Genomic DNA, 26,949 nt, shown 5'->3' on the forward strand with positions numbered 1-26,949 from the left:
ACAAGTGTATGTCTGCAGCCCCAAGTCATGGGGTTTGGGTTTTTCTTCAGCACATCTCATGGCAGCTCTGAGATTCTGGGGTTTTTTTCTGAGTCTCGTAAATGTTCTGCTGTCACAGTAATTGTTCCCTTGGAAGATGCAGATGATCTGCTGGTTTTGCAATGTGCCTGTCTAGCGTTATTCCAAAACTCATGCAGACCTACTGGAACCTGATGTTACACGTGCTATTTCAGTCAGTTTGACTCCCTTGCTTATCATGTGTTGGAAAGACTGTTCAGCTGCTAGCTGAGGAGTCTGAATTCAAACATAAAATCAGGACTGTGAGCAGCCTGCTGGAGAAGTATACCTCTCTCCATTGATGTGTAGAAGGACCTTTTGGTCCTAAATTTAGCTGCTCTGAATAGAAGTAAAGTTAGGTGCTTGAAATACACAGTGACTTTGTCTCCCTACCTCCTTAGTCTCATCTGAGAGTGCCACTATATTAAAGCTCTGAATTGGATAAACCAGCATGAGGCCAGTGGATTCAAAATCTCAAGTGAACTCTATCTGTAGTGATTAAACCTAATTGTACATAGGTATTAAGAGGGAAAGGAATGTGCATGTGACTCTTCAAGGACTTGCTTTGATCCCTTGTCTTCCTGTGCTGAGCAGAGAGACACAGCGAGTAGGAGTAGATGGAGATAACATTGGAAAAATACGTTAGGTTTCATCCAAGGTTTATGTTATGTTTCAGGCTGTGGCACTTTCCGTGAAGCTGGCTGAAAACCCCAGCCCATGTAGGAGACACCACTGAGGTTGGGTGACTGCAGTCAGTAGCAGAGCTGAGTGAGGAGCAGTGCCCATCTTCTGAGCTCCTGGTCCAGCCCACCATGCTGGGCGCTTGCTAGACACTCAGAATTTATTGATGAATAAATAGGTGGGGCAGGAGCTGCTTTTAAACTAGTTGTCAGCTGAGACATGTGAATTCAACCACTGATGATACCCCTGTTAGGGAGAACTGTTTCACTTTTGCCACACTAAATTGAATGGTGTAACCTAGGGTGTTTGTGGGACAACCTGTCTGACCACTTCAGAAAAAGCAAGGGTCTCTGTCACATGAAGCCTGGCACTGGGGCAGGGGTGAAGGTGTCAGCTTTTTGGTATCAAAGGGACAAACAGGTGGTGGATGTTAGTCATGCTTTATATACCATGCCAGAGAGAACTTTGCAACAGCCTGTGCACAACAGAATTAAGGAACGTGGAAAGGTTGAGCATTAATCCACGCTGGAAGCCTTCTCTTGCATAAGAGGCATGGCCTGGGCCTGCTCACATCCAGCTGAGGAAGCAGTGTAATCCAGGTGTGACCCTGTCACAGGGTACACTGAGCCTCTGGGAGCTACCTGTCTTTAGCTCTGGCCTCGCTCCAACCTGTACCTGGATCAGAGTGCCCATATCTCCTTCTTGGCCTTCCCCTGCTTAAATGGAAACACCTTCAGTGTTCCTGAGCAGGGAGGTCAGCTGCTGATCTGCACAGCTTTTGCTGGCAGTGTCTGTGTAGCTCCCTAGAGCAAGGGACGCTTACATGTTAAGCAAAATGTGTGAACACAAATTGTTAAAAGAATTAAGAGTTTGAATCCCCAGCACCACAGTCTTAATCCCACAGTCACGACAACATCAAGCAACAATTCTGAGAAAGATGTTGAGCTTGCTGCTGTTGCTTGAGATGGCTTCCAGCCAGAGCATCCAGACCCCGTTGGCGGCATGGGACCACAGCTGCATCCTGTGCTTTCTCTGAGCACCTCTCTTCTGAGGTGCTGAGGATTCAGAGAATATGAGGATGAGGACTCTCATGGGTTACTCTGCTTTGGCAAGTCCTCAGGGTATTTATTGCAGTGGTGCATTCAGAGGGGAAGTAAAATGCCAAATAGCTGCCATAACTGGATGTTTCACGGTACTTTCTGTGCTTTGCTTTGAAAATACAAGCCTGAGACTTGACGTGTGCCAGGATCACTGTGAATGCAGACTGAAGCTGTGTTTAATTCCTCTTTAGTGTTGGGGTATAAACAAGAAGTATGTGCCCTGGATTCCATCTACTTGCAGAGAAGCAGTAATGGAAGCTCAGCATTGAGACTGATTGATTACTCACAGATTATAGAGCAGAAATTGCAGACAGTTTTACTGTTTAAACACTGCTTGGCATTAAACCTCTTTTATAGCAGACTGGAAATGCAGATGTCCATTTAATCTGTTTGGCTCTTTCATTGCTGCATATATTGTCATGAATGACAACCTTCTCCAGCAAAGTGGAAACCTTCAGCTGTGTGATTCAGTGGAGTAGGCTTGAAAGTCAGGGAGAAGCTCGCTCCTTTTAGTGACTCTTTCATTGACAGGAGCTTTAATTTATAGATGATAGGGCTGGTTATAAATTGAGAATGGGATATCCTAAGATATATAGGATACTATATATCTTGCTTATAAATCAATAGTGGATATTAAGTTAATTTCCTAAGATATTTTAAGATGGAGCAATGGTGTGAGGTATCCTAAACTATCCCTTAATTTGAATCTCATGTATTGATTTAAAAAGAGAACAGATGAAAAAAGCAGTACTGTTGCACCCATCTCTCAACATACAATCTGTATGTACTGAGGTTTTGTGGTCAGATCTCTAAGTGCCACCTTTTTTTTCAGCAAGTGCTGAAGGACTGCTTTTGGCTGTTCCCAACTCGAAGTGCTTTTCATTTTATGTTACCTCTGAAATGTGGCAGTAATGAACACAGAGAGGGGAACAACACAGCCCTCTCATCCTCCCAAAATGGGGTTTCAAAAAACCAGGTCCCTGTGGCTGGCCATTGCCTAGCTGGGCATGTGTTGGAGCTGCCACAAAGCGAGTGGGGACAAATTAGTGTCCAGGGGCGTGTGCCTGGAGATGGCTTGCTGGAAATTTCTCCACAGCTTTCTGGTGACAAAATGAGAATATTTTTCTCTCTGAATGCAAGTGGTGTGCCACTTCGAACTGGCCCTGCTGGAAAAGTAATGAAGAAAATGCTGCATTTTTCTGTAAAAGCAGGCTGCAGCTTGCCTGGAGGGATGCCTTTGGCTCCCAGTGCCGTTTGCTGCCTGTCTGAAGCCGGTGGCTGCTGAGATGGTGCATGTGAGGAGCAGCAGCATTCCCACGGCCAGTAGCTGCGGATGCCGTGGGCAGGGGACAGGTGGGATGGACCTTTTCCTCTCCTTTCTGCTCCATGGCCTGCCATAGGAAAGGGAGTGATCTTCAAAGCAGATTTTGATAATATTAGACCTGCAGAGCATGGCTTGGTCTTTCTAAAATTGTAAACCACCTCATGAAGGACATGGTGTTTGGGGAGAAAATAAAGAGCAAGTTCTGCCTTTCTGGGAGGCATCGAGGCTCCTGACATGGCCCTCACTCCAGAAAGCAAGACCTGAGGTGTTCCCTCACCACTTTGCGCTGTGGTTTATGTCACTTTTTTTTGGTGATGTTCTTCATATACATTCATTTTTTCCCCCTTCAAACTAGCTTTAAAAGAATGAAATGGAGGCTTGTTAAACCTTTCAGCTACACACATCTGAGCTGTAAGCCAGTAGTAATCGGCTCTCCCAGCCCATTAGAGGCTTCCCGGGGAATTGCTGCCTGGGCCTGTGTGTGTGTACATGTAATTAGTGGAGGAAGGACAGTCCCTGTCAGGAGCTGGGCTGGGGCTTTGGTCTCCAGAGGGGGCCATGCTCTGTCAGGCTGTGAGGTGAACAGTTTCAGCGCAGCAAACTGGGGAAGTGTCAGCATATCTTGATAAGACAATTTTTTCTGCAAGGAAAGTGCAGCTATGTATTTCACTGGACAAGTATCATTAGTTTTGGTGGGATGTGTCCAGTATGGAGTCAACGTTTTTTAAAGAAATGAAATGGGTTGATGACTCTGCTTTATCAAATGATGGTCACTATTCTGTTCCTCTGCCTAGTGGTCTTTGTTTATTGTGTCATCATGAAGTTGAATGAATAGTCATGACTCTAATTTTAAGCAGAAACGATCTTCACCTTCTCAGTTCTCAAAGACTTCTTGGTTGTCATCTGCCCTTCTTCAGTTGTTGTCCCTTAGAAAGGCATGGGAAAGTATTTTTCTGATGTCTTTTGTCAAAGTGAGTAATCAAATGCTGCCTTCTATGATGTGATATGTTGGAATTGGCTCCTTACGTTCTTCCTCGACTTGCCATAAAAAGCTGCTTCCATTTCTATTGTTTGAAGAATTGTATTTATTGATAACTTCTTGATCTAATTTGCTCATATATGTTTGAGGAAACCTGATTTACGCAGTTCATGCCCTGCCCTTTGAGAAAGGGTATTTCTTGATCACTCCTGTACGCTTTTTTTCTAAAATCACATTACATGAGCATTCTATGCTTTTAGCTTTATAGATGCTTACGTTAAAATGTTGCTTTGTGTTGCATTGCTGTCATTTGAAATGCAGTTCTTGACCTCTGTTTTCTTAGACGTACATATGCAAGTTTGTGCTAGTAATGTTGCAAAACTATTCTGCATTGTCTTGCAGTGGTCTGTGTGGTCTCCCTAAGCAGAGCTTTTACACCTTCCCTCTTTGTCCTTAGATTTTTTTTTTTTTAAGTTCACAGAACCCAGGGAGGTGAACAGGTTTGTGCAAGGTCAGGTCTGTTAAGCAGCTGAGATCCGTAACACTTAGGCTGATGAAACCCCTATTTGCTTGTTCCATTTCTGACTGCTGAGTGACCCTTTTCCTGAAGCAAACAGGAACCAAGAAGCTTTCTAATGCCATCAGTGTAGCAACCTTTTTTATTTCTTGCATAGAAAAATGTGTGGTTTGAATTAAAGTTTTGTTATTAATCTTGGGATATCCTTGCAAAGTGAATTTGCTTTAGACATATCTGCAGTGAAAACTGAAGGGAATTTGTCCATTTGATTGACAGCTATATGGAGCGGATTATGTGCTGTATTTTTGGAGCAGAACTGTTGGAAATAAGGTGCAGATTATTGGAATACATCTGCACTTTATCTAGAATAACACAGGGTGGACAGGTTACTTATTCATTGTGTCTGCTATTTTTGCCAACCTTTAAGCATGTTAAATAGCAGAAAGATGTCAGTGCTGAATTAGTTGCTTCTATAGGACGTTGGTTAAAAGCTGTTTTTATGGTACTCGCAAGCATTACAGAATTGATAACTTAGAAAACATCCATTCTTTCCATTCTCTCCACAAGGTACAGGTTTAACAAGGAAATAGGAAACTTGATCTAATATCCAGAAATAAAATACCACTAACAAAGACTTCGTGGATTAAAGTTCAAATCTCTTTTACCCTTCTCCCTGGGCAGCTTCAACTGTGTATCTTGGCCCTCAGCTGAGAGTCTAGTTATCAAGTGTGATGCTGAAGTTGGTATCAAATCTAAATCTTCTCTGTGCCTGTTTGGGCTGTCAGTTTAGTAGATTTTATGATGTGCCCTTGGATTAAAACAACGTAGGTATCCCAAGGGATAGTATGGGTCACTGAGCACACAAGCTTTCGAAAAAAGCTTCAAAGTAAAAGTACAAGCAAGAGCCACTCCCTCGAACAGGATCACCTCATAAATATTTTTGTAAGTAGAAAAGTAGAAGATGCATGGATGTGACTGCTTGACAAGGGTGTTCATAAGTTACATCCAGGGAAGATCTCTGTGCTAGCACTGGCCTTCTCTGTTGATACCTCCAGGCACAAGCCTGCAGAAGACCATGAGATTGCTTTTTGATGTATGCCGATATATATCGGGTTGAGATTTGCTTTTCCTACCATGCCAAAGAAATCTGATCCTCAAGCTGGAGACCTTTATCTGATAAGGGATTTAAGAATAGAGCAGAGTATTCAGGGTTTGAGTTTGCAGTATGAGAAATTTACCTTTTTTTGTTGTTCTCTTCCTCACCTCCCAAGCCAGGTGATGTATTTTCTCACTCAGTAGGTAAATACACTTGCCAGATTCTGTTTCTCTGCTGTCTATATATAGTTCAAACAAGGCAAAAGAAAGTGTGCAAGTTAGAGAACATGGTCCCAAAAATACATGAATTCAGTCTGTTTTGTCTGCTGTGCATTCACATTGCCCCCTCTCAGGAGGTGGCTCAGGTGCATGGAAGAATTCCTGGCAGCAGGGCGGTGATCTGTAGGGTATTAGAAGCATATCAGGAAAGTGGAGGAAAACAAGAAATAAAAAGAGAATTTGACACAGGCCTCATTCTGGTTTCTGCTTAGTAGCTTCCCAGTTTGTGCCGTATGTAAGCAGTGCTTTAGCCATTATACAGACAAAGCCTAACAAAGAGACTTGCTTGCTGGCAGAAAGTTGCTTAAAATAACTTACTGAGGATAAAGAGGCTGCCCAGGTCAATAATGCTGTGAAATCCTCAATGTGTAGCAGCTCCAGGAGGTTTTGTAAGCATATAGATTTTTAAAAGCTTTACACTGTTGATAAGGCAGTGAAGATTGTAGAGTGGTGCTAACCTTGTATTGATGGTGCTGGGACAGCTATAGGAAGATTTGAGATTTGTCTATAGAAATACTGAAATCTTTGTTCCCTCCAGCAGAACTCTGATTTAGAGTATGAATGCAAGAAAGAAAGAATTGTTCTTCGTTAGAAGATACTTAATACTGTTAAGGAGTCTTTGTTGTATTTTACTCTTCAGTTGGATCTATGACTGTTAAAAATGCTGTCAAACAACTTACTTGGCTTGCTTTCCACTGAATCAAGGGAAGTCGATTTATCTAATATGGTGTAATTGATCCCTACCTTCATTACGAATGTATTAATTCTTTTGGTGCTAATTTTATATAGCATTATTTTTTAAAACATCAGCTGAAGATAATCAATATGAAGCTTATTTCAGTTTTATTAAAAGTAGTTGCTCATGATAACTGGGAGAGATTGTTGTAACTAAAACTTGAATTAAACCAACAGCTTTCTTAACCATGCTTTAAACCAAAAAATTATGTGCTGTTTGAAGGAGGTCCCTTATGTAATTCCAGTTGAAACTTTTTATTTTGAGAAATTCCCGTATCTTCAGAGTTTTTTGATCCATATTCTGCCATATCCATCTGCACAGCTCATAGGGAGGCGGTAGCACAAGGGAAAGAAGCAGGAATGGGGAACCTGTGTAGGAAATCTGGCATCAGGCCTTCCACTGCTTGTGGAGTAGCCCTTTTATTTTAGAGTACATTTTACTGTGCAGTTTTAGCCTGATGCTCTCCATGTCCATGTACATTTGTGGGGGCTTTTAAGAGCAGACATGTTAGCTGGTTCTTCTCAGGAATATGAATGCTTGTTAATTGTTGCAATGTGTGGAAGCGCAGGTATGGCGGCTCACAGCAGACTGCCTCCCCAAGGTTCTGCCTTGGTTTGTCTTGCTGTGCAGTTGATGTGGGCAACCATGTGGGGAGAAATTCCCAATAGTGTAGTTGAAATTCTCTTTTAGTGGTTCTGCTCAGTATATCCATCTAGTTTCTGAATGCAGCTCTGGGCTGTGTATGTCTTTAGAAGAAGTTGTACCCATGGTTCCCTTGTCCAGTCTGATGCTGCACTGGGAGCCCCAGAGAACCGACAGGAAAGCCAAAGACGGAGGGTAGGAGGGAAAATCCTTCCTTCTTGCCTCATCCCCAGCTGGCTAGGAATTCGTCTAGCGTTGCTGGCAGGATGCTGTGTCCTCCCCAGCACAACCTGTTTGCTGTCTTTGGCTGTGCTTGTGTCAGTGCTGCACTAGTTCTTCTCCCTGGTGGAAGGAGGCACCAGTTCCTTCTCTCTGGTGGAAGGAGGGGAGTTGTGCCTGAAGGGCAGCATACCAGACAGAAGACTGCTTCTGAAGCCACATAGCCTGTACAGGCCACCCTATCTCTGATTTCACTCAACTGCTTTTATAGTGGAAGTTATTAGAATGATGTTTTATCCCATGTGAAGGAAACTCATTTCTTATCTTTGTAGGCATCAAAGAGGATATGAAAACCAAGCCTTTGTAGTAAAAATTCAGTTAAGTAAGATGGGATCAGAGTGCTGAATTCAACAATTTAATCTTGGAAACCAGTGAGATGAGTTGACACCTGGAAATAGCAATAAAATCATCTTTGTTGTCTTTCTGTGTGGGGATCTGGAATACAAAGAGGTATCTCACACAGATGTACCTGGTGTCTCAGTGCTGTCTGTGTTTGCTGTCAGTGTCTGAGAAGAGTATACCAGTGGAAAGAGTAGCAGTGATACCATTTATGTGTCTGGCAGCAGAGACTGTGGCCTAATTTAACCAAGTTTTGAATTTACCAGTGTTTTTGACCTAGGACAAACTAACTCCCTACCTCTGTGCTTCCAGCACCTAACAAGTTGGAAGTAGTTACCTGAATAAATGAAGTGATTGTTTTCCTGGACTGGAGAAAGAAGTCAGCACATCCAGCGTGTTCTGGCTAATGCAAAATTCACATTGAACTGCAGTTCAGTTTACATCTTGCATCATTATACAGTACTGCTTTTGAGCTGACTATCTTCTCTACTAGCACCCAAAGTGGTATAAAGATGATGATTTGGGGGGTTTTATGTATTTGTTTAAAGGGTGAGTAATTGTTCTTATTGAGTGCCCAGTCTGCATATTCTGTTGCAGTGAAACTGAGGGACCCTGGTGCAAAGGTGTTTCATTTAAGCATACTTACAGCTTATTTGAGCTCTAGTTTCCTTAACTAAGAATCTAGCAAGCCTGGGATATAAATGTGCTACCACCCGCATTCATCTCAGTTCTATAGAATCCAGGATTTCTCTTAATTTAGTGGAGTTTATCTTCTGAAATAGGCTGCATGTGTTTGTAGGAGGGAGAGAAGTTCCTGCAGCTAATTGCTACAACTGAGCACAATTTTAGAAATATCAAGGAGATTGTGGGTGTACCAGTAGTCATTTTTCTGCTTGTGGGGAGCTTTGGTGCGATGTTACCAGGAGTGCTGGGGGCTGCAGGTGGCAAACAGGAGTGTCCACTAAGATAGTCACAGACCTTGTTGTTCAGTGAGTAAGGCTCTGTTGCATAACAGATTATGCATTACAGAACTGGAAATGCTCACTCCTTAAACTGTGAAGTTGATTCCTCCTGATCTCTGACAAATTTCAGTTACCATGCATAACATTTGCTAGCAGTATTTAATTGCTGCATAATGTAACCATAATAATGTAGTTGTTTTATATGTGATTTTCCTGTTTATGCAGAAGGAATGTAATTGATTGAGACAGTTTATTGCTAATTCCTGCTACCACTGGCAAAGAGATCTCAATTTAAATGATTACGTGTTAGTTGACACTCAGTTCCTCACATGGGGTTGTTTTGTTGAAATCCATGGACTGGAAAGGAATCAATATGGGGATTCTGAAACCTGGTGGAGGTTTGCAGTGCTCCCACTACGATTCATTACAGCTGCTTTTGTAGAGTTTTAAAAAGAACAATCTGTATTAAAAACATTATTCTTTGGTATGAACTAGAACAACTCCACATAGGTTTCCATGGGGTCTGCCCTGCAATTTGACCACTTCAAGGGATTGCAGTAATCACCAGTGGGCCAGGGCAGTGAGGCAAAGGAAAGGCTATTAGGTGGGGAGTTATTGGCATGCATGCCAAAGAGGTTACCCTGGCAGCTTTAATCATTCATCCACACTCTCAAGAGGAGGGAGGAAAATATAAGTGTTAGTTCTTCTGATTGATTAGCAAAAAGGATCAGTAAAGCATGAAAGGAGAGAGGAGGTGTGTGTAGAAGAGCCAGTATGCATTAGACTTAAAAGCACTGACTGGGGCAGGTACTTCAGTTATGACCTCTACACCAAAAGCTACCTGCTTCTCCTTTTACTTTCAGACTTGTGACTGGTGATTCAAAGACAGGCTGACCTCTTCATTCAGCATTTTCAAAGGAGTTCATTTGGCTTCTCAGTCATGGCTGTGCCTTAAATTTAACCTGTCTGCACATGGGAGTGATGTGTCCTTAAAAAACTGATTACCATTTTGAGCTGTGGCAACAATTTGCATGGTGATTTTGATCCTATTTTTAGGGAAACCGATGGATGCTTCTTGGAAAATGTGCAGGAAATTGCTGTGCTAATTGAGATAAATCAATCTGTGATGCACATTGCTGGCTGCTGGCTTCTTGATGCTGTTTCGCCTGTATATTGCCCTTTAATATTTCAGTCTGGAGTAGCACTTTGGAAGCTGATCCAGCTGTAGCCCTTTAAAATAGTTTCTCTGTTGTATCGTGCCTACGTCGAAGACAGAGTTGAAGAATAAACCTTTCTTTGCATTGATTGATGGCTTGGCATGAAAGCTTGGAAGGGCTTTGAATCTTGTAATTTGGGGAGACCCAGAGAAACTTTGATACTAAACTTCTGCTTCTACTTGAGAAATGGGAATTGATGTGTATTCTAATTGACTGCTAAGCAGACTTGAGGTTTTCAAGGTGAAGGAGACAACTGCAGTGTTCATTTCTGAGTTTCACATACAAGAAAAGACCATTTGGTGTGGAGTTAGAGAACATCAAGCTGAGGGGTTCACATAAGCGGCACAGCAGTACTGTTTGACTCAGCTGACATCAGATTTGGTGGGCCCCTCTATAATTTCTAAGTAACCATTTTGAAGATGGGAGTAAATTTTATGTGGTCGTGGAATTAGGAAGATCTCTTGGTCCTAGGCTGTAGCCCGTGTAGAACTGCTCTTCACTGTACTATAGTGGTGGCAAAGATCCACAGAGGTAAAGGTTGGTTTTTGCAGAAAATTATTATAACTGAATGAAGATACAGGTAACTTCCTCAGGGTAGATGATGAATGTATCTTTGGAGTGGCATGACTATGGTCTCATTCAGCTAGCAGTCCTTTAACACTACTCATGAGCTTGAGCCTAATTTAATAGCATTGGGAGGCTGTAAGGTAACTGATGTGGAGACTGTGGAGGAAGTCATTGGATCTGTCCTTCATCACCGGTGATGCTGTTGGTACTCGTGTGTAAGGACAGAAAGCTCTGCCTTGTCTTGCTGCCATGCTTGCTTATCTCCCTCCTGTATCTTCATACAGCAACCTCTGTCCCACCATGGGCAAGACAATTTCTGGATAAGGACTAAAGTTTGGTCTCTTTGTGCACTTAGTAGGTAAATTATACACAGCTGGAAATCAGACACTGTGAAAATAAGTGGAAAGATAGAGGCTTTTCCCATTGGAATTCATCACAACCAGGCCAGAACTTTAGAGGACGTTTATCTTTCTCCTCAAGATAGGACAAGCTTCAGCTCCAAAGCTGTAAGCAGGCCAAAGACCTACTAAACAGATCTGTGAGTCTTCATAATGGGAAGAAAAACATTTTTCAGTTAAGGTTAAACAAGCTTTCCTGTTACCATTTTAAGTTCTGTTATCATGCAGTGTACCATACGGCATGTAATTGCACATTAGGGAATATTTCTAAAGGCACAGATGACTGTTAGAAAACAGGCACATGAGATTCTGTGGCTTTGTGAAGAGTGTGAACTTAAACCTATCAACTGCAGCACTGTAATTTCTTCGGTGTGTGGCCATAAGTGAAAAGTAACTAACGTGGTGGTGGCTTGTTGGTGTCTCCTTGGATGTGGTGTATTTTTTTTTTCAGTGTGAGCCATGACATCGACTGCTGAAATGCCTGACACCAGCAAGAGTTGTTTTATTAATGCTGTCCCTGTCAAATATGCCTCTGTTTTGGTAATTAGTCTGGCATAACAGATTGTATGCATCCTAAAAGCCAGCATATTTAGACTCTTGGCTCTGACATGAGGCAATCTCTGTAAATCAGCTCTTTTGGTAGACTTCTCTATTGTTGAACACCAGCAGTAGTAGAAGCAGTTTGCAGTACTTGTGTTTATTTTGGGCTCTCTGCCTTTCTTCAACAGCCACGAGCGGTCAAACCCTTTCTTTATCTGTCATGAGAGATTGGAGGCCTAAAGCTATAGTTTTGTGCAGGATCAGGAAGTTATACATGAGGTACAAGGAGCGTGAATAATCTTTCTGGCAGGTGCTCGAGCCGCAGTAGCGGCTCCTCTCTGCACCACACAGGATGGCAGCGCCACTGCTGTCCCACAACAACCCACACTGCCACCCCTAGAGGCAAACACTACACTAGTAGGGACGCCCATGCAAAGCCAGTTTGCTCTTAGGTGAGGAAGGGCAGCAAATGTCCTCTAAGATTTTAAAAATACCTGTGGAAACGAGCTGTCCAGAATGAGTCACAGCAGTCAAGGCTTGTTATTTAATTGGCCAAAGGCAGCAGTGGAGGAGGTGGTGGTGGCTCTTGCAATTCAGTCCAGGCAGTTCCTGTCACAAGGCTGGTTTCACATTGGGCATGCAGATGGGCACAAGGATCGGTGAGGGTTTTAAGCCATTTTGAGATAAAATTGGGAGATGGTAACTGTCAGAATGATTTGGGGTAAATGAGCAATACAGATACTATCTTCTGTATAAAACCCTTGCTCTCAAACTTGCAAAATTGAATCTGGGGCCTGTCATTATGGGAAGGATATTTTGGCTGTGATCAGTGACCCAGACTGTGGTGCAGGGCAGCTCTCCTGCAGCTGGTACCTGCTCCACTAATATCAGCATTGTGCAAGCAGGATGGTGTCTCTAAGGAAGAAAATGGGTAGTCCTTAGAGTGTTTTGCTTGAATGATGTCACCAATTATTACCATCTTACTTCCCAGAAAATCCCACAGCCATACCTCCCACCAGCACTTACGCTGAAGGCACCACCGTGGTTGGCATAGTGCACCTGAGGTGGGGTTTGCTGGGAAGACTTTGTCCTGTGAGTACTTAAAAGTGGGCAATGTCACCTTGAAAGGAAATAATGGAGACTACTTCCCTCCTTTTCTACTGTGGCCAGACGTAGGGCGTATCAGTGAAAGGACAGGCAGACAGCTGTACTAAGACAAGTAGTGGTAAACATACCTTGTAACATGAAATCCTCTGTCAAAATTACATGTTTGTAGCTGGATACATGTGGGCAGCATAGGAAATTGCAGACTGAAGGAGCCAGTGGAGGCTCATCTCTGAGAACCAGTAACACGATGAGAAATGGAAAATGGATGCTCTTCTGGTTGGCATTTTTCTCTGGGAAAACATGGTGCTTTGAAGTGGAAATCTGATTTTCAGGTTTTGTACTTCATTTTTTTTGTTTAAAATCATGCCTCTCATTCCTGGACAAGGTTAACAAACACTTTGACCTTTCCTAGTGTGATGAGGGAAAGCAAAGAACTGGCGAACAACAGTAGGAGGACACCTGCCAGCTTCAAGGTCAGCAATGCTGAGGTTTGTTAGGACTAAATCCTGTAGCGTGGCAGATCATAGTTCCTTTTGCAGGAAGCCTAGAGGGAAACACAGCTTCTTCACACAACTGCCTTTTCTCCAGCCTTCAGTGAGAACCTCTGTGATGGCTCTCAGGCTTTAGATGAATGCGTTCACATAGTTAGCTTTCCAAAAATATAGTGTATGTGAAGAGTACAGCACTCTAGTGAACTCAGACTCACCAGCTGAGCGCGTGAGAAAATCTGTTTTCTTTCTCCTTTTTACATGGAAGATCTCTGCCTAATCATCAGCTGTAATGCTTGCAAATTTTCAGAGGCTTCTGGCTTAGATATTTGTAATATAACATCACTCTTAAAATATTAGTCTCTGGTTCTCTGCATACTAAATGGGTTGCATCTAAAAGAATTCCATCGGGGGAAAAAGGGAGGCAAAGTATCATTAGTAACACAGCTGCAAACCTCAGATTCGCTGTCCCGTGCATATACCCAAAGACAGAGAACAAAAATTTGAGTTCATCTGTAGATAATAAAGTGTTTCTTTCCACGTGTCAGCTACTCGTTGCTCGTGTCTGAGTTTCAGCAGTCACTACAGCCATGGTAGACATTACTCCTTCATTGCTGCTCGCACCAGCAATGTTCTTGGCTTCATCCACATGGCATAAAAGTCTTCAGTGTCTTACTCCAAAATCACTCCCATGGAATGGGAGGACTGACAGTAACAGCAGAACTAGGAAAGAGAATGGCTATGACAGGACACTTTGTATTTTTTTCTAATGAAATGCGCTATCCATTCCCAAGCCTCCCATTGTCTGTTTTCAGTTTTTGTCATTGTAATTTTGATGGATGACTTAGGTGTTTCATGAGATGATGGGACAGGAAAAAGGGGTTTTTTTGTTTTGTTTCCTCTCTCAGTGTCAAAATGTGGGGTTTGGGCATTTTTTTTTTTTAATATGTCCTGGATGATCCCAGTTCATTAAACAAAAAACAAATTACTTTAAATGTAAGATTTAGTAAAATAAAGACACTGAGATTTCAAATTCAACATACTGTTGGTAGGGAAATGTCTTTTATCTAGTACTTAATGAGTGCTAATCTACACTGCTTCCATGAGATTTAGATTTATGCCAGTGTAGTCAATAACCAGGCAGGAATCAGTGACCATTGGCATGTAGCATGTGAAGTATTTAGGTCACAGGATTTTGCAGCATTATATTCTTGGAATAAAAATGTAAGTGGGATAACAATGATGGACGAGAATGCAATCTCTGTCAAGAGGTAACAAGCAGTTTTTGTGGCTTCAGGGCCAGATTAAAGGGCTGATAAGAGAGACATCCTTGCCTGGTGTTCCTGCCATTTTAATAGGTCTGAAAATAAGGCTGTTACATAAAAGTGACATGAGTACTCTCGTTTCAATTGTTAGCCACAGGAAGTAGTCACTTAAATATTTGGCCTTCATAATACCTAAAAATAGTTTTATGGATCTAGAATTTGCAAACTTTTTTTATTTTTCCTCCTAAATATATTGACATGCTAGTACAGACCTTTCTGTGTCCAAGCATACTGACAACAGATTTGTTTTTCCAACTTGTCTTTTGTGAACATCCTGGAAGTAGTCCATGGACCCCCATGGATTCCCAGCTGACAAGCAAGAAAACATTTCTAGAGCAAATACTAAATCAAGTTTATTTTAACATAGCAGAGCATAAAATTGTAAAGCGTGGCTTCAGTGCTTGGTACTGACCTAAACACCATAAAATATTCTTTTTATTTTCATTGTTTTTCTCTCATTTTTTTAAGCTTAATCTTCACAGAATTATTTTTAATGGCTGTGGGGTTTTTTGTTAACTGTTGGGCTTTTCTTTTTATTCTGAGCCTTAAAGCAGTTTTCATTCCAAGTGGCCTAAGGCATCTATGTGTTTCTGAGCAACTGGGATAAAAGGGGCAAGCTGTGGGTATAGAGGGGGTGCTTCTACCCCGAGTCTACTAGCCAGCTTGCAAAGACAGTGCAATGAATGCATTTATCTATGCAGATGCTTTGAGATTTTTAAGCTAGAATATGCTTCCTTTGCCTTTGATTTGAGAGGGTGCTTGTGTCCTGCCGAGTTTCACCAGATGAGAATCATTTGTACTGAAACAGGCTGAACTGAGGCAAGGGGCTCTGGTCAGAGAGACTGCAAAGCATATTCCTCAGGTGGAGCTTGATGTCTGATCTGAATGCATTTGAAATTTACTGTACCGTGTATTTCTCCCTATAGTAAATATTGTACTGGTTCTATAAGACTGTGGGGAATAGTTTGCTCATTCTGATGATAATGTGCCATCCACAATACTAGATATTAAGTAATGTTTCACATTGTATTCTTTGCATCCCCAGAATAAAATACAACAGATGCTCAAATTCCTGCTGAAAGCTACTCGGCTTCTCTTCCATTTCTGTTCCTCTGTGTTCAGCTAGTTTAAATCCTAAGAACATCTCGGCATAGTGAGAAATAAAAGCTTTTGGCAGCTGAAGAGACATAATTCATCGAAAGAAAAGGAGTGAATATGATGGTGGGGAGCCTGGCTGACCAGGCACTTGCAACTTGGGCTGGGTTGGGTTAGCTGCTCATCTGTCTTACAGAAACTGAATCGTTAGAAGAACTGTCATGAGTCATTTCTGTCTTCTCTGAGTTCTGTGAGGCTGAAAAGAGGAAGAGAGCAGGGTGGTTGTTTTGAGGGGGGCAGGAGAAGCAAGTGTTTTGTTTGGTTTTTGAATCCTACTAAGTTTGCTTCTGATATAGACAGAGGTTGGAAATGGTCTAGGGAATAAATTTATTGATAAGTTCATATTTTTACTGAACACTAAAAATTCTGGGCATGGCTGTATGATGCTTCTATTCTCATGAAGACTGGTTTTCATTTCCTACTTTTGCAAACTCAGGCTGTTTCTCACCTCTTGCCAAAAGCAACTTCCATTGTTGGGAAATTCCTTACATGTAGGTCTTCAACTTTTTTTCCCAACTTAGCATTGGGTAACATTCACTGCCTCTGATACCTTTTGAGTATTGTATGCCTTTTCTATACTCATGGCCAACCACCTGCATTTCCTTTTTAAAATGTTTTGTTTTTTCCTGCCTGATATTGAGGAGTGGTCTGTTTTGTACTATGATTGTGTCTGAAAGTGAAATAGGGTGAAGTGGCTTGGTCCATTGTGGCAGCTGGATCAAGAGCAGGATATTTGTCCTGTGACAGGGAGTTGTTTTCCTATACGGAAACAGTCTCAGCTGTGTCTTAATTGCAATACCATGTATACACATACTAAGGTACTTCAATACTTCCTTTGGAGACATCTTTTAAAAGAATTAAGTTGTTTGATAGTGACCAGACATCATCTTGAATTTCTGCTTTGGACTGCAGCCAGTTCCAGGCAGACCATGTGAACTAACAGCAGCAGATCAGAGCAGGTGTTTGTAAGCTTATCTTAACAACAGGATGCTTCCCCCCCCATACCCCACACATAAGAGTGGCCATAGTAGGAGTAGACTTTGACCAAGAATCATGTTGGTTTTCTTTTCCTCTATAGAAGAAAATTGGGGTAATACTATTTTAGTTCAGAGCTGTTCAGAGAAGTATTAGGTACCCCCCATGCAAAGATCTTTTATTGTGAAATACACTAATAATCAGGATGGCCTTTCTGCTTTTCATAAAGAATAATTTTTTACTGTAGATCAACTTGAAGAACAGTGTCTTGCTGTGAAGAGGCTTTAAACAGGAATTTGTTGCCAAAAAAAATCCTAAAAAGAAATCGCAAATGTCTTCAACAATTATTTTAGACCTGGGGAAAAAAGTTACCTTGTAAAGTTAGATGTGAGTCTTTGCATATAGGAGTTAACCCATTCACAGTTCGGTACTCCTTTAGGAAAGCTACAGTGAATGCTGGATGGAATGAAAGGGGCAGTCAGTGCCATGCAGTAATAAGTAAGTTGGAAACCTTTGGGACTCAAAGCAGCAGGATTGAGTGCTTATATGAGATCCTGAATAGATGAATTTTGGTACAGCGTTTTGGCATTTAGGTTTTTTTTTACTTAAAAGTCCATTTATAACTGTTGTATTTTCTTCAAAAAGTCATGACAAACAGGCATAGACAGAAGTGCTGGTTAAAGTAATAGGAGTTGTAGTGGCAGGTACCTTCTCAGCCATCCAAGATACCTGGCTCTCCTAAGGAAGTTTATTCTCTGTTAAGAAACCGGAAGCCGAGGTGGAGGAATAAAATTCCTAGTCTTCCTAAGCCTGAATTGTCAACTTAAAAGGTGACTGATACCTTGTTCTATTTTGAACTCGTTTTAACAGAATCTCTCTTTAGTGGTGAAATACTTGCAGACATAGAAATGTGGTGATGGTCTGATGCCTGTTGAAGATGCAGCTAAATTTTAGGAGAGATGTATTCATTTAAGAATTGGAGCATAATGCTGTTTTATCTGGCTGGAAATGTCATAATCCTTAATCAATAGCACTGTCTTAGAAACATTTGTATTCTGTAGTCCCAGTTGTTCATTCTAACTACTAGAGAGTTTAATGAGGTTTGGCTTGATTAACCTCTGAGATAGTTTTTGATACATGCTTTTGTTCCTTCTCATCTGAGATCAAATGAACAGACTTCATGTGTCAACCTATACATTTGTATATTTGAGATCCTGACAGAGGGCTTCAGTCCTGTGATTTGCTTCTTGTTGCAGAAGCTCTGCAGAGTATATTTGCAAATCCTATTTATTCATTCATGCATTTAATGAGATGAAGTGTGGTTTTCATTGTGCAGCCTTGGAAGTTTTTTTTTTTTTTTGGTAATGCTGTAATTTTTACAAATTTCTTTAACAGCTTAGATGAATGTGTGGCATAAACTGAAAGTACAAACTTCAGTGTGCCACCATCAACTTAGAAAATAGAAGTGAAGATGAAGAGACTGCTGTGCTGGAGAACTGTTATCCTTTTAACCATTCCCTCTTATCTGTTTTCCAGAGAACAGATTTGACCTCTGATAAAGATTTATACCTTGACAACAGCTCTGTTGAAGAAGCATCAGGCGTCTATCCAATTGATGATGATGATTATTCTTCTGGGTCGGGTTCAGGTGAGACACCATGTCACAAATTGATTTTCAAAAGTGTAAGAAGTAATGCAATTATTTGAGGGAAATCTGTGCAGTTTTGCTTTATAAGCTGGAGATGATACTTTCAGTGAATGTCCTGAGTGCTTTGCTATTTTACAGAGCACTGGGCACCCCTGTGGGCCAGGTTTTAAGTATTAACTTTCTGCTCTTTTCTCTTACTCCTTAGTTGCATCATTTCACTGCATTATTTTCTCTCTGCTGGCTCTCTCCTTTCCTTCTGATTTCTGTGTAGATCTCCCTGGAGTTTAGACATAAGGATTAGAGAAGGCTTAGTTCTCCCATGACATAATGCTAATTTAGCACTCCGTAAGAAAACATAGCAGCAGCAATCTTATTTTCTCTTATATGCAGTCAGGTTCACGTAAACATGGTGTCCATTCCTCTTTTGTTGTTGTTCTTTTACATTTGGAAATCTAGATACTGCCAAAACCGTGAGTTTTCTCTGAGGAAATTACATCCATATAGTGAGTAAAGACATTCTTAAATACAACATACTGAGTTCTCAGACTTAAACACTCATTAGAGACATGTAGCTAGCTCAAAATTTTTCAAAAAAAGTGTCAGTGAGAGCTCATTAATCATTTCTCTTAGAACGTTTCTTCGATGAGTATCTTCTAGACTAGCTTGGAGACTCCAAATATTAAAAGCTAAGTGCAGGATTTTATGGTCGCTCTGGAAAAGACATTTCCTTATTGTTATATTTGCTGAGCTGTTGTGGAAATCCCATTTATTTTCCAAGTGTGTTACTTACATGTTTGTTATTGTACTTTCTTTTAATATGTCTTTCGATGCTTATATATAATTTGTGTACTTTTAAAGGATAAGCCCTGCTTCTAGTGCCTTGTCTGTGTTACCTGTAAGGCACACTTCAGATTTTTCGGATGGATTTTCGTTTTTCTTTTCTTCTGGTGATTGAAAGCTATGTTAAAATAAGGTCTGCAGACATCTAATTGTGCTGCCAGGCAAATCTAGACCCATCATCATTCAGGGCAATTCGACATTCCAGTGTGATGAGAGGCTTAACTGGACCTCCTTGATGGAGACTTGTTTGAGGAGAAATTTAATATTTCATTTGAAAAAAAAATATTAGTGAATTGGTGATTTTATTCAGTTCCCAGGACTGTCTAAGGGATATTCTGATCTCCAGGAAAAATGTGCTTTCAGTCAGCATCCCATTCTGTCATGTCTTCAGATGCTGGTGACTTTGTAAGCTTCAGGAAAGGAAGTAGGTTGACAATAAATAGTTGTATGAAGAACAGTCTGGTGTAGTTTTTTTCCATCCCTCTGTGGTGTTGACTGTTTCTAATACGGAAGATAAAAAATTCAGACCTGCTTTTGAAGTGGAAAAGCAGCACAAGAACTGGCTTCAGATTTTGTTAACCCAAGGTTCAACAAAGGAACTGTAGGATCCTGCGCCTGGGGAGGAATAACCCCAAGTACCAGCACAGGCTGGGGATTGACCCAGCTCTGCAGAGAAGGATCAGGGAGTCTTGGTGGATGAGAAGCTGACCATGAGCGAGCAGTGCCTTGTGGCCAGGAGGGCCGGTGTTCTCCTGGGGTGCATCGGGAAAAGTGTGGCCAGCAGATTGAGGGAGGTGATCTTGCCCCTCTGTTCAGCCCTAGTGAGGCCACATTTGGAGAGCTGTGTCCAGTTATGTGTTCCTCAGTTCAGGAAAAGACAAGGAGCTGCTGGAGAGGGGCAGGAGAGGGGCACAAAGATGATGAGGTGTCTGGAGCATCTTTTATGAGGAGAGACTGCAGGAGCTGCACCTGTTTAGAGAAGACTGAGAGGGGATCTCATCAACACCTGTAAATACCTCAAAGGCAGGTGCCGAGAAGATGGTGCCTTTTCACCAGCTCTTTTCAGTGGTGCCCAGTGACAGGACAAGGGGCAATGACCATAAACTAAAACACAAGAAGTTCCACCTCAATAGAAGGAAGAACTCCTTTACACTGAGGGAAGCAGAGCACTGGCACAGGCTGTCCTGGGAGGTTGTAGAGTGTGCCTTTGGGACGTTCAAATCCCACATGGACACATTCCTTTGTGACCTACTCTAGGTGACTCTGCCTTGGCAGAGGGGTTGGATTGGATGATCTCCAGAGATCCTTTCCAAGCCTAACAATTCTTTAATTCTGTGGTAAAAGTGGAGCCAAAAAGACCGAAGTCTAGACTACCTCTAGACTTCAACAGTAACACCTTGTCTTTCTCTTCTTTATTTTCCTGTGCTCAGCCTTGAGCTATGGGTGAAAGTTGGAGTGCACTTCTGCTGTCTCTGGCAATCTCTGTTTGTTTCCTAAAAGCAAACAGGGAAATTCTCATTGCAGACAAGCTTGGTGCCCCCGCAGAGAGCTCATGTGACAGTACCCAGATCTAATATTTTTAAGCAAAGCAAAAAGTCTTCAGGGAAAGAAAGTAGCATCCTTTCTATCCTCCTCCTCCTATACTTACTGCTCTCTGTTTTATGTTGAAAGAGTCCTGCAGATACACCATTGATTGATGTTTCTCATATATGTTCAGTCTCTCTCTCTCTACTTGATACTCAGTGATGTAATGTAATGTTTCTAGCAGGAAGAGCCTTCCCACTCAAGAGTGGTTTTCTTGCTTTGTAGCACATGTAGTCCAAGCAAACAGATCCAGGATGACAACACTGCTGACTCCTTTCCTTGCTGTGAAAATTGTTAGCTGCCACCAGGCCTATGGAGATAAACAGGAATTGCCAGCACCACCATTAATGCCCTTGTAGGTCTTCAAGTAGCATTAACATGGACAAGTGTCACTGTAGACATGACACATTTCAAACTAGAAATTGGCTGAGGGCTTTTTGTAAGGAGTAGCAAAGGTGTTCTGTTTTTTTCTTTTCTTTCCCTTCATAGCCTCTTTTTTCTTTGCATACATTCAACTACTGTTGTGCATTTGCCCAAGTGTTGAATCTGAATCCACAGGTCAACAGTTTACAGAGGAGCCATGCCTGCCTCCTGATTCTTGTATATCAACAGTAGAATATCTGTAGAGATTCAATTAGTCCATTGTTTCCTTCTCATAGTCTCCATCTCAGAGGAGATGCTTCAGTCTATCATCACTTCTTTAGCATTGGTGTTTTATATAGCATAATAATAAAAAGTAAAAAATAGTTTTCCAGCCTATATACAACTTGAAATGCTTTTATAATTATTGCTACTTTTTCATCTGGCATAAAAGATTTTAATAGAGCCTTGTTCTTGGAGATCAGTGAAAGTAGCTGCTAAGCAGCATGACTACCCATTGTGTTAAGGAAAGATACCATCTTTGTCAGATTTATCTGTGAGTTCTTTGGAAAACTGTCTGTCTTGTTCTTGTGTCTTCTCTAAAAATACTCATGCTAATATAGATCATAAAATCATGCAAATTTTTCCTTCCCCTTCTTCTCTTCCCGAGCCTAACATTTCTCAGTTGATAGCAGCTTGAGTTGAGAACATTGGCTCAGGATGAACTCTGTGTATTCTGACACTGTGTCTGGGGACTCTTCTTGGACAAAAGCTGTGGTAGGGGGGTCGGAGCTTCTTCAAGAAACACAAGAGCAGATCTGCTTTGGCTCATGACTGAGAGGGAAGCTGACATTACACTCCAAGGCCAGCAGCCAGTTTGGGAGTCCTGCGGCTGGGGGTGGCGTGGCCAGGGCGCTGTGTGTCGTGGTCCTGGGGCTGAGGAAGCTGGGGGGCACGGGCGCTCTCCCGGGTGCTGCACAGGAGCCAGCACAGGTCCAGGGCCGACACTGGGTGCTCCTGGCCCGTAGGGCAGCGTGCCTGGCATGCACACCTCTCCTGGTGTGCTTCCCCTGCAGGTGACAGGCAACACAGCAAGGATTCACTTTCCATTTGCTATGGTCTCACTCATAAGTGCCTTTCAGATTGTCTTGGAGCAAGAACTTCTGTCCACCTGCTAAACCAGCCCCAAGCATGCTTCATGACATTGACTGCCTGGTTCTCCAGGTCCTTGACATAAAAATCTACAGTGATACTATTTGAAAAGTGTGTTTTTGATGTGCTGGACAGAATCTTAAACTTCAGCATAGTTAGAACTATGCCTTTTAATCCTTCTTCAAGTTTTGTTGGTTTTGTTTTTTTTTTCTTCCTTGTGTGAGAGCTATCAGAGATGTGACATCCTTGCACTGTCTCCATTTATTTCAGTTGCAGTTCCCTGGCAGGGCACAGAATTATGTTTACAGTGTCATCTCTGGGAGCCTGACACTGTGTTGATTAAGGGTTGCATTGGGGACTTTTCAGTGAATGGAGGCAAGATAAGTCAGCTAGAAATGTGTGTCATGTTGCTGATAGAGATGGAAGGTATGAAAGAGATGGTGGTTGTGTGTGCCCACCTTGGCACAAATTTGCTTGTGTGGTGGTACTCTGAGTGTGATGTGCAACAGCAGACAAATAAGATGCCAAAAGATAGGGTGAAATGATTGGATTTTTTTGGTAGGAAGTGTTAATCACTGGCTGCTTTGCAAGTAAGAGTGCTAACTACTGTGGGCTTTTTTTTTTTACAAAAAATATTACTATCTATACAGTAATTTCTGCTTTCTGTGCAGTAATTTAAGGTGGCACAATCTTGATTTCCTGACAAGTTTCCTCTAGCACTAAGAGTGTTAAGGAGTATTCACATTCCTGTCATCCAAGGGTGGCTAATAGACACATCGCTGAGGGTTATATTAGATATTTCCAATACTACGGCAGCATTTAGAGCTATTTCGACCACTCTGAAGACAGCAATTGGATGTCCTGAAGAAGTTACAGTGGATAAAAGATGCAAGTGATGGTCAAGAGCTTTCAGCTCTACCACAGAGATGGCTATGGGTTTAATTACTGCAGGGTTTTTGTGGTGCCCTCAATAAGAGGGACTCAAGGCAGTGAATACCCAGCACCATGACCCAAGCTGACCCAATCCAGAAACCAGCTATAGGAATAGTGATATTTTCCAGAGGAAGAAATCAACACTTGTACTCAATCTTCTGCAACAATCTTGTACTCCAACAGTTTCACAGTATTCCTCTTAACAACCTACTTAGAAGTTATGCTCATGACACTGCAGGCTTTTCCTTTCCAATCTTACTTGGATTTGGTGATGCTCTTATTTGTGCTTTTTAGGGAACATGATGTAAATGTGTGTTTAGGGAACTATGTAAAATGCTATTGCTGTGTTCTGGAGAGGACTAGTGAGTGGTTTTTTTGGTCTCTCACTATTTACAGTTAATTCCAAAAATACTGCTGTCAGTTTAGCAAGGTAAGTGTCTTCCCCTTGTTTAGATCTACTCCATGCCAAGCAGAGACCTGTTTAGATAAAGCTAATTAGAAAGCAGGAACCATGGGGATGTGTCTGAGCCTGTACCCGAATCTGGCCTAAATGATAGTTGCTTCAGTGTTTTGGTGATTGTCAGGATTCCCCTAAGGCTATATGGAAGAAGAGTTGGGTACCTTTGGTGCAAATCTAGTGACTAGTCCAGGGGTTAGATTAGTCACCCATTTGTTGAGAGAACATGGATCTGCATCCTCCTTAGCCAAAGAGGTTCAGACTGTAATGCTCTCCATTTTATGTGGCAGACACAACTATTGCCTGAAGCAAAGGTGGCATTTAAGGATTTGGAGGAACAGTTGTGATTAAGTGGGACTTTTCATTTCATAAAAAGAAGAAAATACATTTCTCAAGGTGTGTTTTATCAGATCTCTAATCTGATCATCAGTTTTAATTTCCTTGGCTGTGAAAGCTTTGTGTAATACGGAGGAACTCTGGAAGGTAAAGTACTGGAAGGAAGAACTCTGAGCTATCCAGGGGGCCATTACTTCTCAAAGAAAACTCTTGAGTCAAAGCCAGAAAAATTTTCCTGTTGGATGCCTTTCCTCACCTCTGTTCTGAAGCAGGATGTTTATTTTTTTGATCTTTGAGTAGCATTTCAGGAAAATACCTGATTCTTGTTGTGAGGTCTTCAGTATAGAGGTTATGCTGTAAATTCAGTATCTCTGAAAGTTTTTTTTCTCAGTATTATTCTGTGCCAGTATCTTTAATGTAGTACTTTTTTTAATGATTCTGAATTTTATTTTCTACCAATCAGAGGTTGTTTTTTGTTGCTGTCTTGTTAATGTCCCTCCTTTAAATGCCAAATGTACGTAATTCTTGATCATGACTTCAAAACATACTGTGCTCATATTTTCAGCCTGCTTTCTTTAAAAAAACAAACTAAAAAATCAGTTTGGAATGAGTGAGTCATACTATTCTGTTGTAGGAGCGTTTTATTTGTTAGGAACTACTCTTATGCACATTTGCTAGATTTATTACCCGAGAGTTACTTGGGTAACCAGTGCCTGTAATGAGCAGAACATGTTGAGATTCCTAAGGAGTGGTCCAAGAATGGGTCAATTCTTTTTTCCTCTTTCAGGCCTTGCTAATAATTTAGTCTCTTTCCTGTGTCTTCTTCCTTTCACTATCACTAAAGGGTATTTGTTAGACATGCCCATTACCATATTCTAAAGGGGCCTTCATACTCCAGCAGGGCTTTGAATGTGGAGGAAATTAAATTTAAGGTAATCTTTAGGGAATTTTTTGTCCTCTTACTCATTTCAAAAGAAAACGGCTTCTGAATTATGTGGAGTTTAAAACCATGTGAGTTCCTAGTGACTGAAACAGAAATAATAATCTTCCTATAGATAGAAATTGCTTAGTTTTTTCGAGTTCAACAGATATGCTGTAGAGGAGAAATGTTGTTGTTGAAGCAGTATGTGACAGGCAAAAACTGTTCAGTTCATATGGTTTAAGTAAAGATAAAGAAGTGTATTGATTTATTTATGGTATGTAATTAACTAGCAATCACTGAGCTATACTTTTAGGCTTAATATCAACAGTGCAACAGACAACCACAATATCTGCCAGTTATAAAATGGTAACAAGCAACTATAAATATGTAAATCACTTTCTGTAACTGATCCAGTGTGTGCCACATCAACACAGACACCCATCTCACAGGCCATGGGTGTATAAGCTCCCCTCATCTGAGTGTACAGGACCATCTGTCCACACACCCTTGCTGTAGGGGACTTGGGTACCCCCATATAAGCCTGGGCCCCCACCACCACCACCTCCTGCCACCCCCAGGAGGAGACCCTGCACCCCAGGGTGTGGGTTCCGGGGTCCCCATAGTGGCTCTGGGGAAGCTGGAAGTAGCTGCTGGGGGTACCCCAGGGTGGGGGATGGCACTGCCAAGCTCCAGCAGAGCCCCTGATGCCATGGGACCTCATCAGACCCCATGGCACTGGAGTCTGCCCATGTCACCCAGGCCTGATGGCTGCTGCTTTCACTCTAGACTTTCTGCCCCTATTACAAGTGTTAAAGCTTATTTCTTACCTCTTTTCAGGATGGGTTCTTCTATTTGAAAAGTATCGTGGTAATTTCTTGGTTGCTACTTATTCCAGCTGATGCACTCCCTTCCTTTTTCCTGGGGTCACTTGGGGCAAGTATCCCTCTGACAGTTTGGGCACACTGTTTGCACTCATATCTCTATCTTAGCAGGCATTGTCATCTAGGCACCTTGCCTAGGGTGGGCTGTGCAAGCACCTCTACCTTGGTGTCATAATAAAGAATGAGTTGGTCTGGAGGAGTTTCACAGGTCAACGAAGTGTTACATTTTGTCTCCAGGTGCCGAAGAAGATGAGGATAGTGCAGTGATAACAACATCCAGAACACTTCCAAAGTTACCGACAACTAGTGATGCATCCAGGGCCGAGACCACCACAGTGAAAATGCAGACCAAGGTGCCTGCACAAACAAAGGTGCGTGGCTGGAGAGCAACACCATTTAAAATGGTTCCACTGTACACTCTTGATGGCTTGATGTTAAGTCTCCTATTTATATGGATTAAAAAGCACCCCCAAACTTTACTTACTACTACAGTGTGGTAAGTGACTACAGAGCTGTTTGTTTTCATTCCCACTAGAAAGTCTGTATGGGAACATCTGGATTTCACATGAAAGAAAAGAGAGATGCAAAGTAAGAATGTATCATGATACACCAGACAGTCTCTCAAGATATCTTTGAGTTTGAGGTGCACCTTTTTTACATTTCTCAAAGAGTTACTCAAAAATTCTGTGTGAAACTTCCCTTCTCAAAGGAGAATGCTGTACGGTTTGGCTGTAGTTTGAAAACTCGACAGATTCCGTTCAGTATTTTAGTATTTCCTTCTACCACCATAGATAATACTGTCTAGGTTACCCTCAAAGGTGTTCTCTGCATATAACATGTCTGATGTGTCAATTTCAGAGTTGTTACTTCATTCAGAGGCTGTTATTCTGATAAATACAGGCAATATTAACAGCGCTGGTTCGCTAAATGTACTTTTGGAGGTTTTAAACTTACAGGCAGTGTTTTTCATTCTGACATTGTGACGACAGATAGATCCAATTACAATGTCTAGACCAACTTTCTGTGCTCTTAAAGCTTCCTATGTGATGTGTTGGTATTGTGCAGTATGTTCAT

The 26,949-nt window shown here is 41.7% G+C and overlaps 1 protein-coding gene and 1 long non-coding RNA gene across 2 annotated transcripts in view; one reads left to right on the forward strand and one right to left on the reverse strand.

Annotated features, from left to right (window-relative positions):
• Window positions 1-26,949, forward strand: part of SDC2 (syndecan 2) — a 60,200-nt gene that overhangs the window by 29,579 nt on the left and 3,672 nt on the right. The window contains exons 2-3 of the mRNA XM_032129916.1: window positions 18,299-18,410; window positions 26,113-26,246. Coding sequence (XP_031985807.1) covers window positions 18,299-18,410; window positions 26,113-26,246 — 246 coding nt within the window. The remainder of the gene's footprint in view (window positions 1-18,298; window positions 18,411-26,112; window positions 26,247-26,949) is intronic.
• LOC116453933 lies at window positions 939-26,183 on the reverse strand. Its single transcript, XR_004243970.1, has 3 exons — window positions 26,090-26,183; window positions 16,064-16,071; window positions 939-950 (listed from the first exon to the last, which is right to left on the reverse strand). It is a non-coding gene; the product is annotated as an uncharacterized LOC116453933 (long non-coding RNA).

The sequence above is a fragment of the Corvus moneduloides genome, chromosome 1 (genome assembly GCF_009650955.1).
Source record: "Corvus moneduloides isolate bCorMon1 chromosome 1, bCorMon1.pri, whole genome shotgun sequence".
NCBI lineage: Eukaryota > Metazoa > Chordata > Aves > Passeriformes > Corvidae > Corvus > Corvus moneduloides.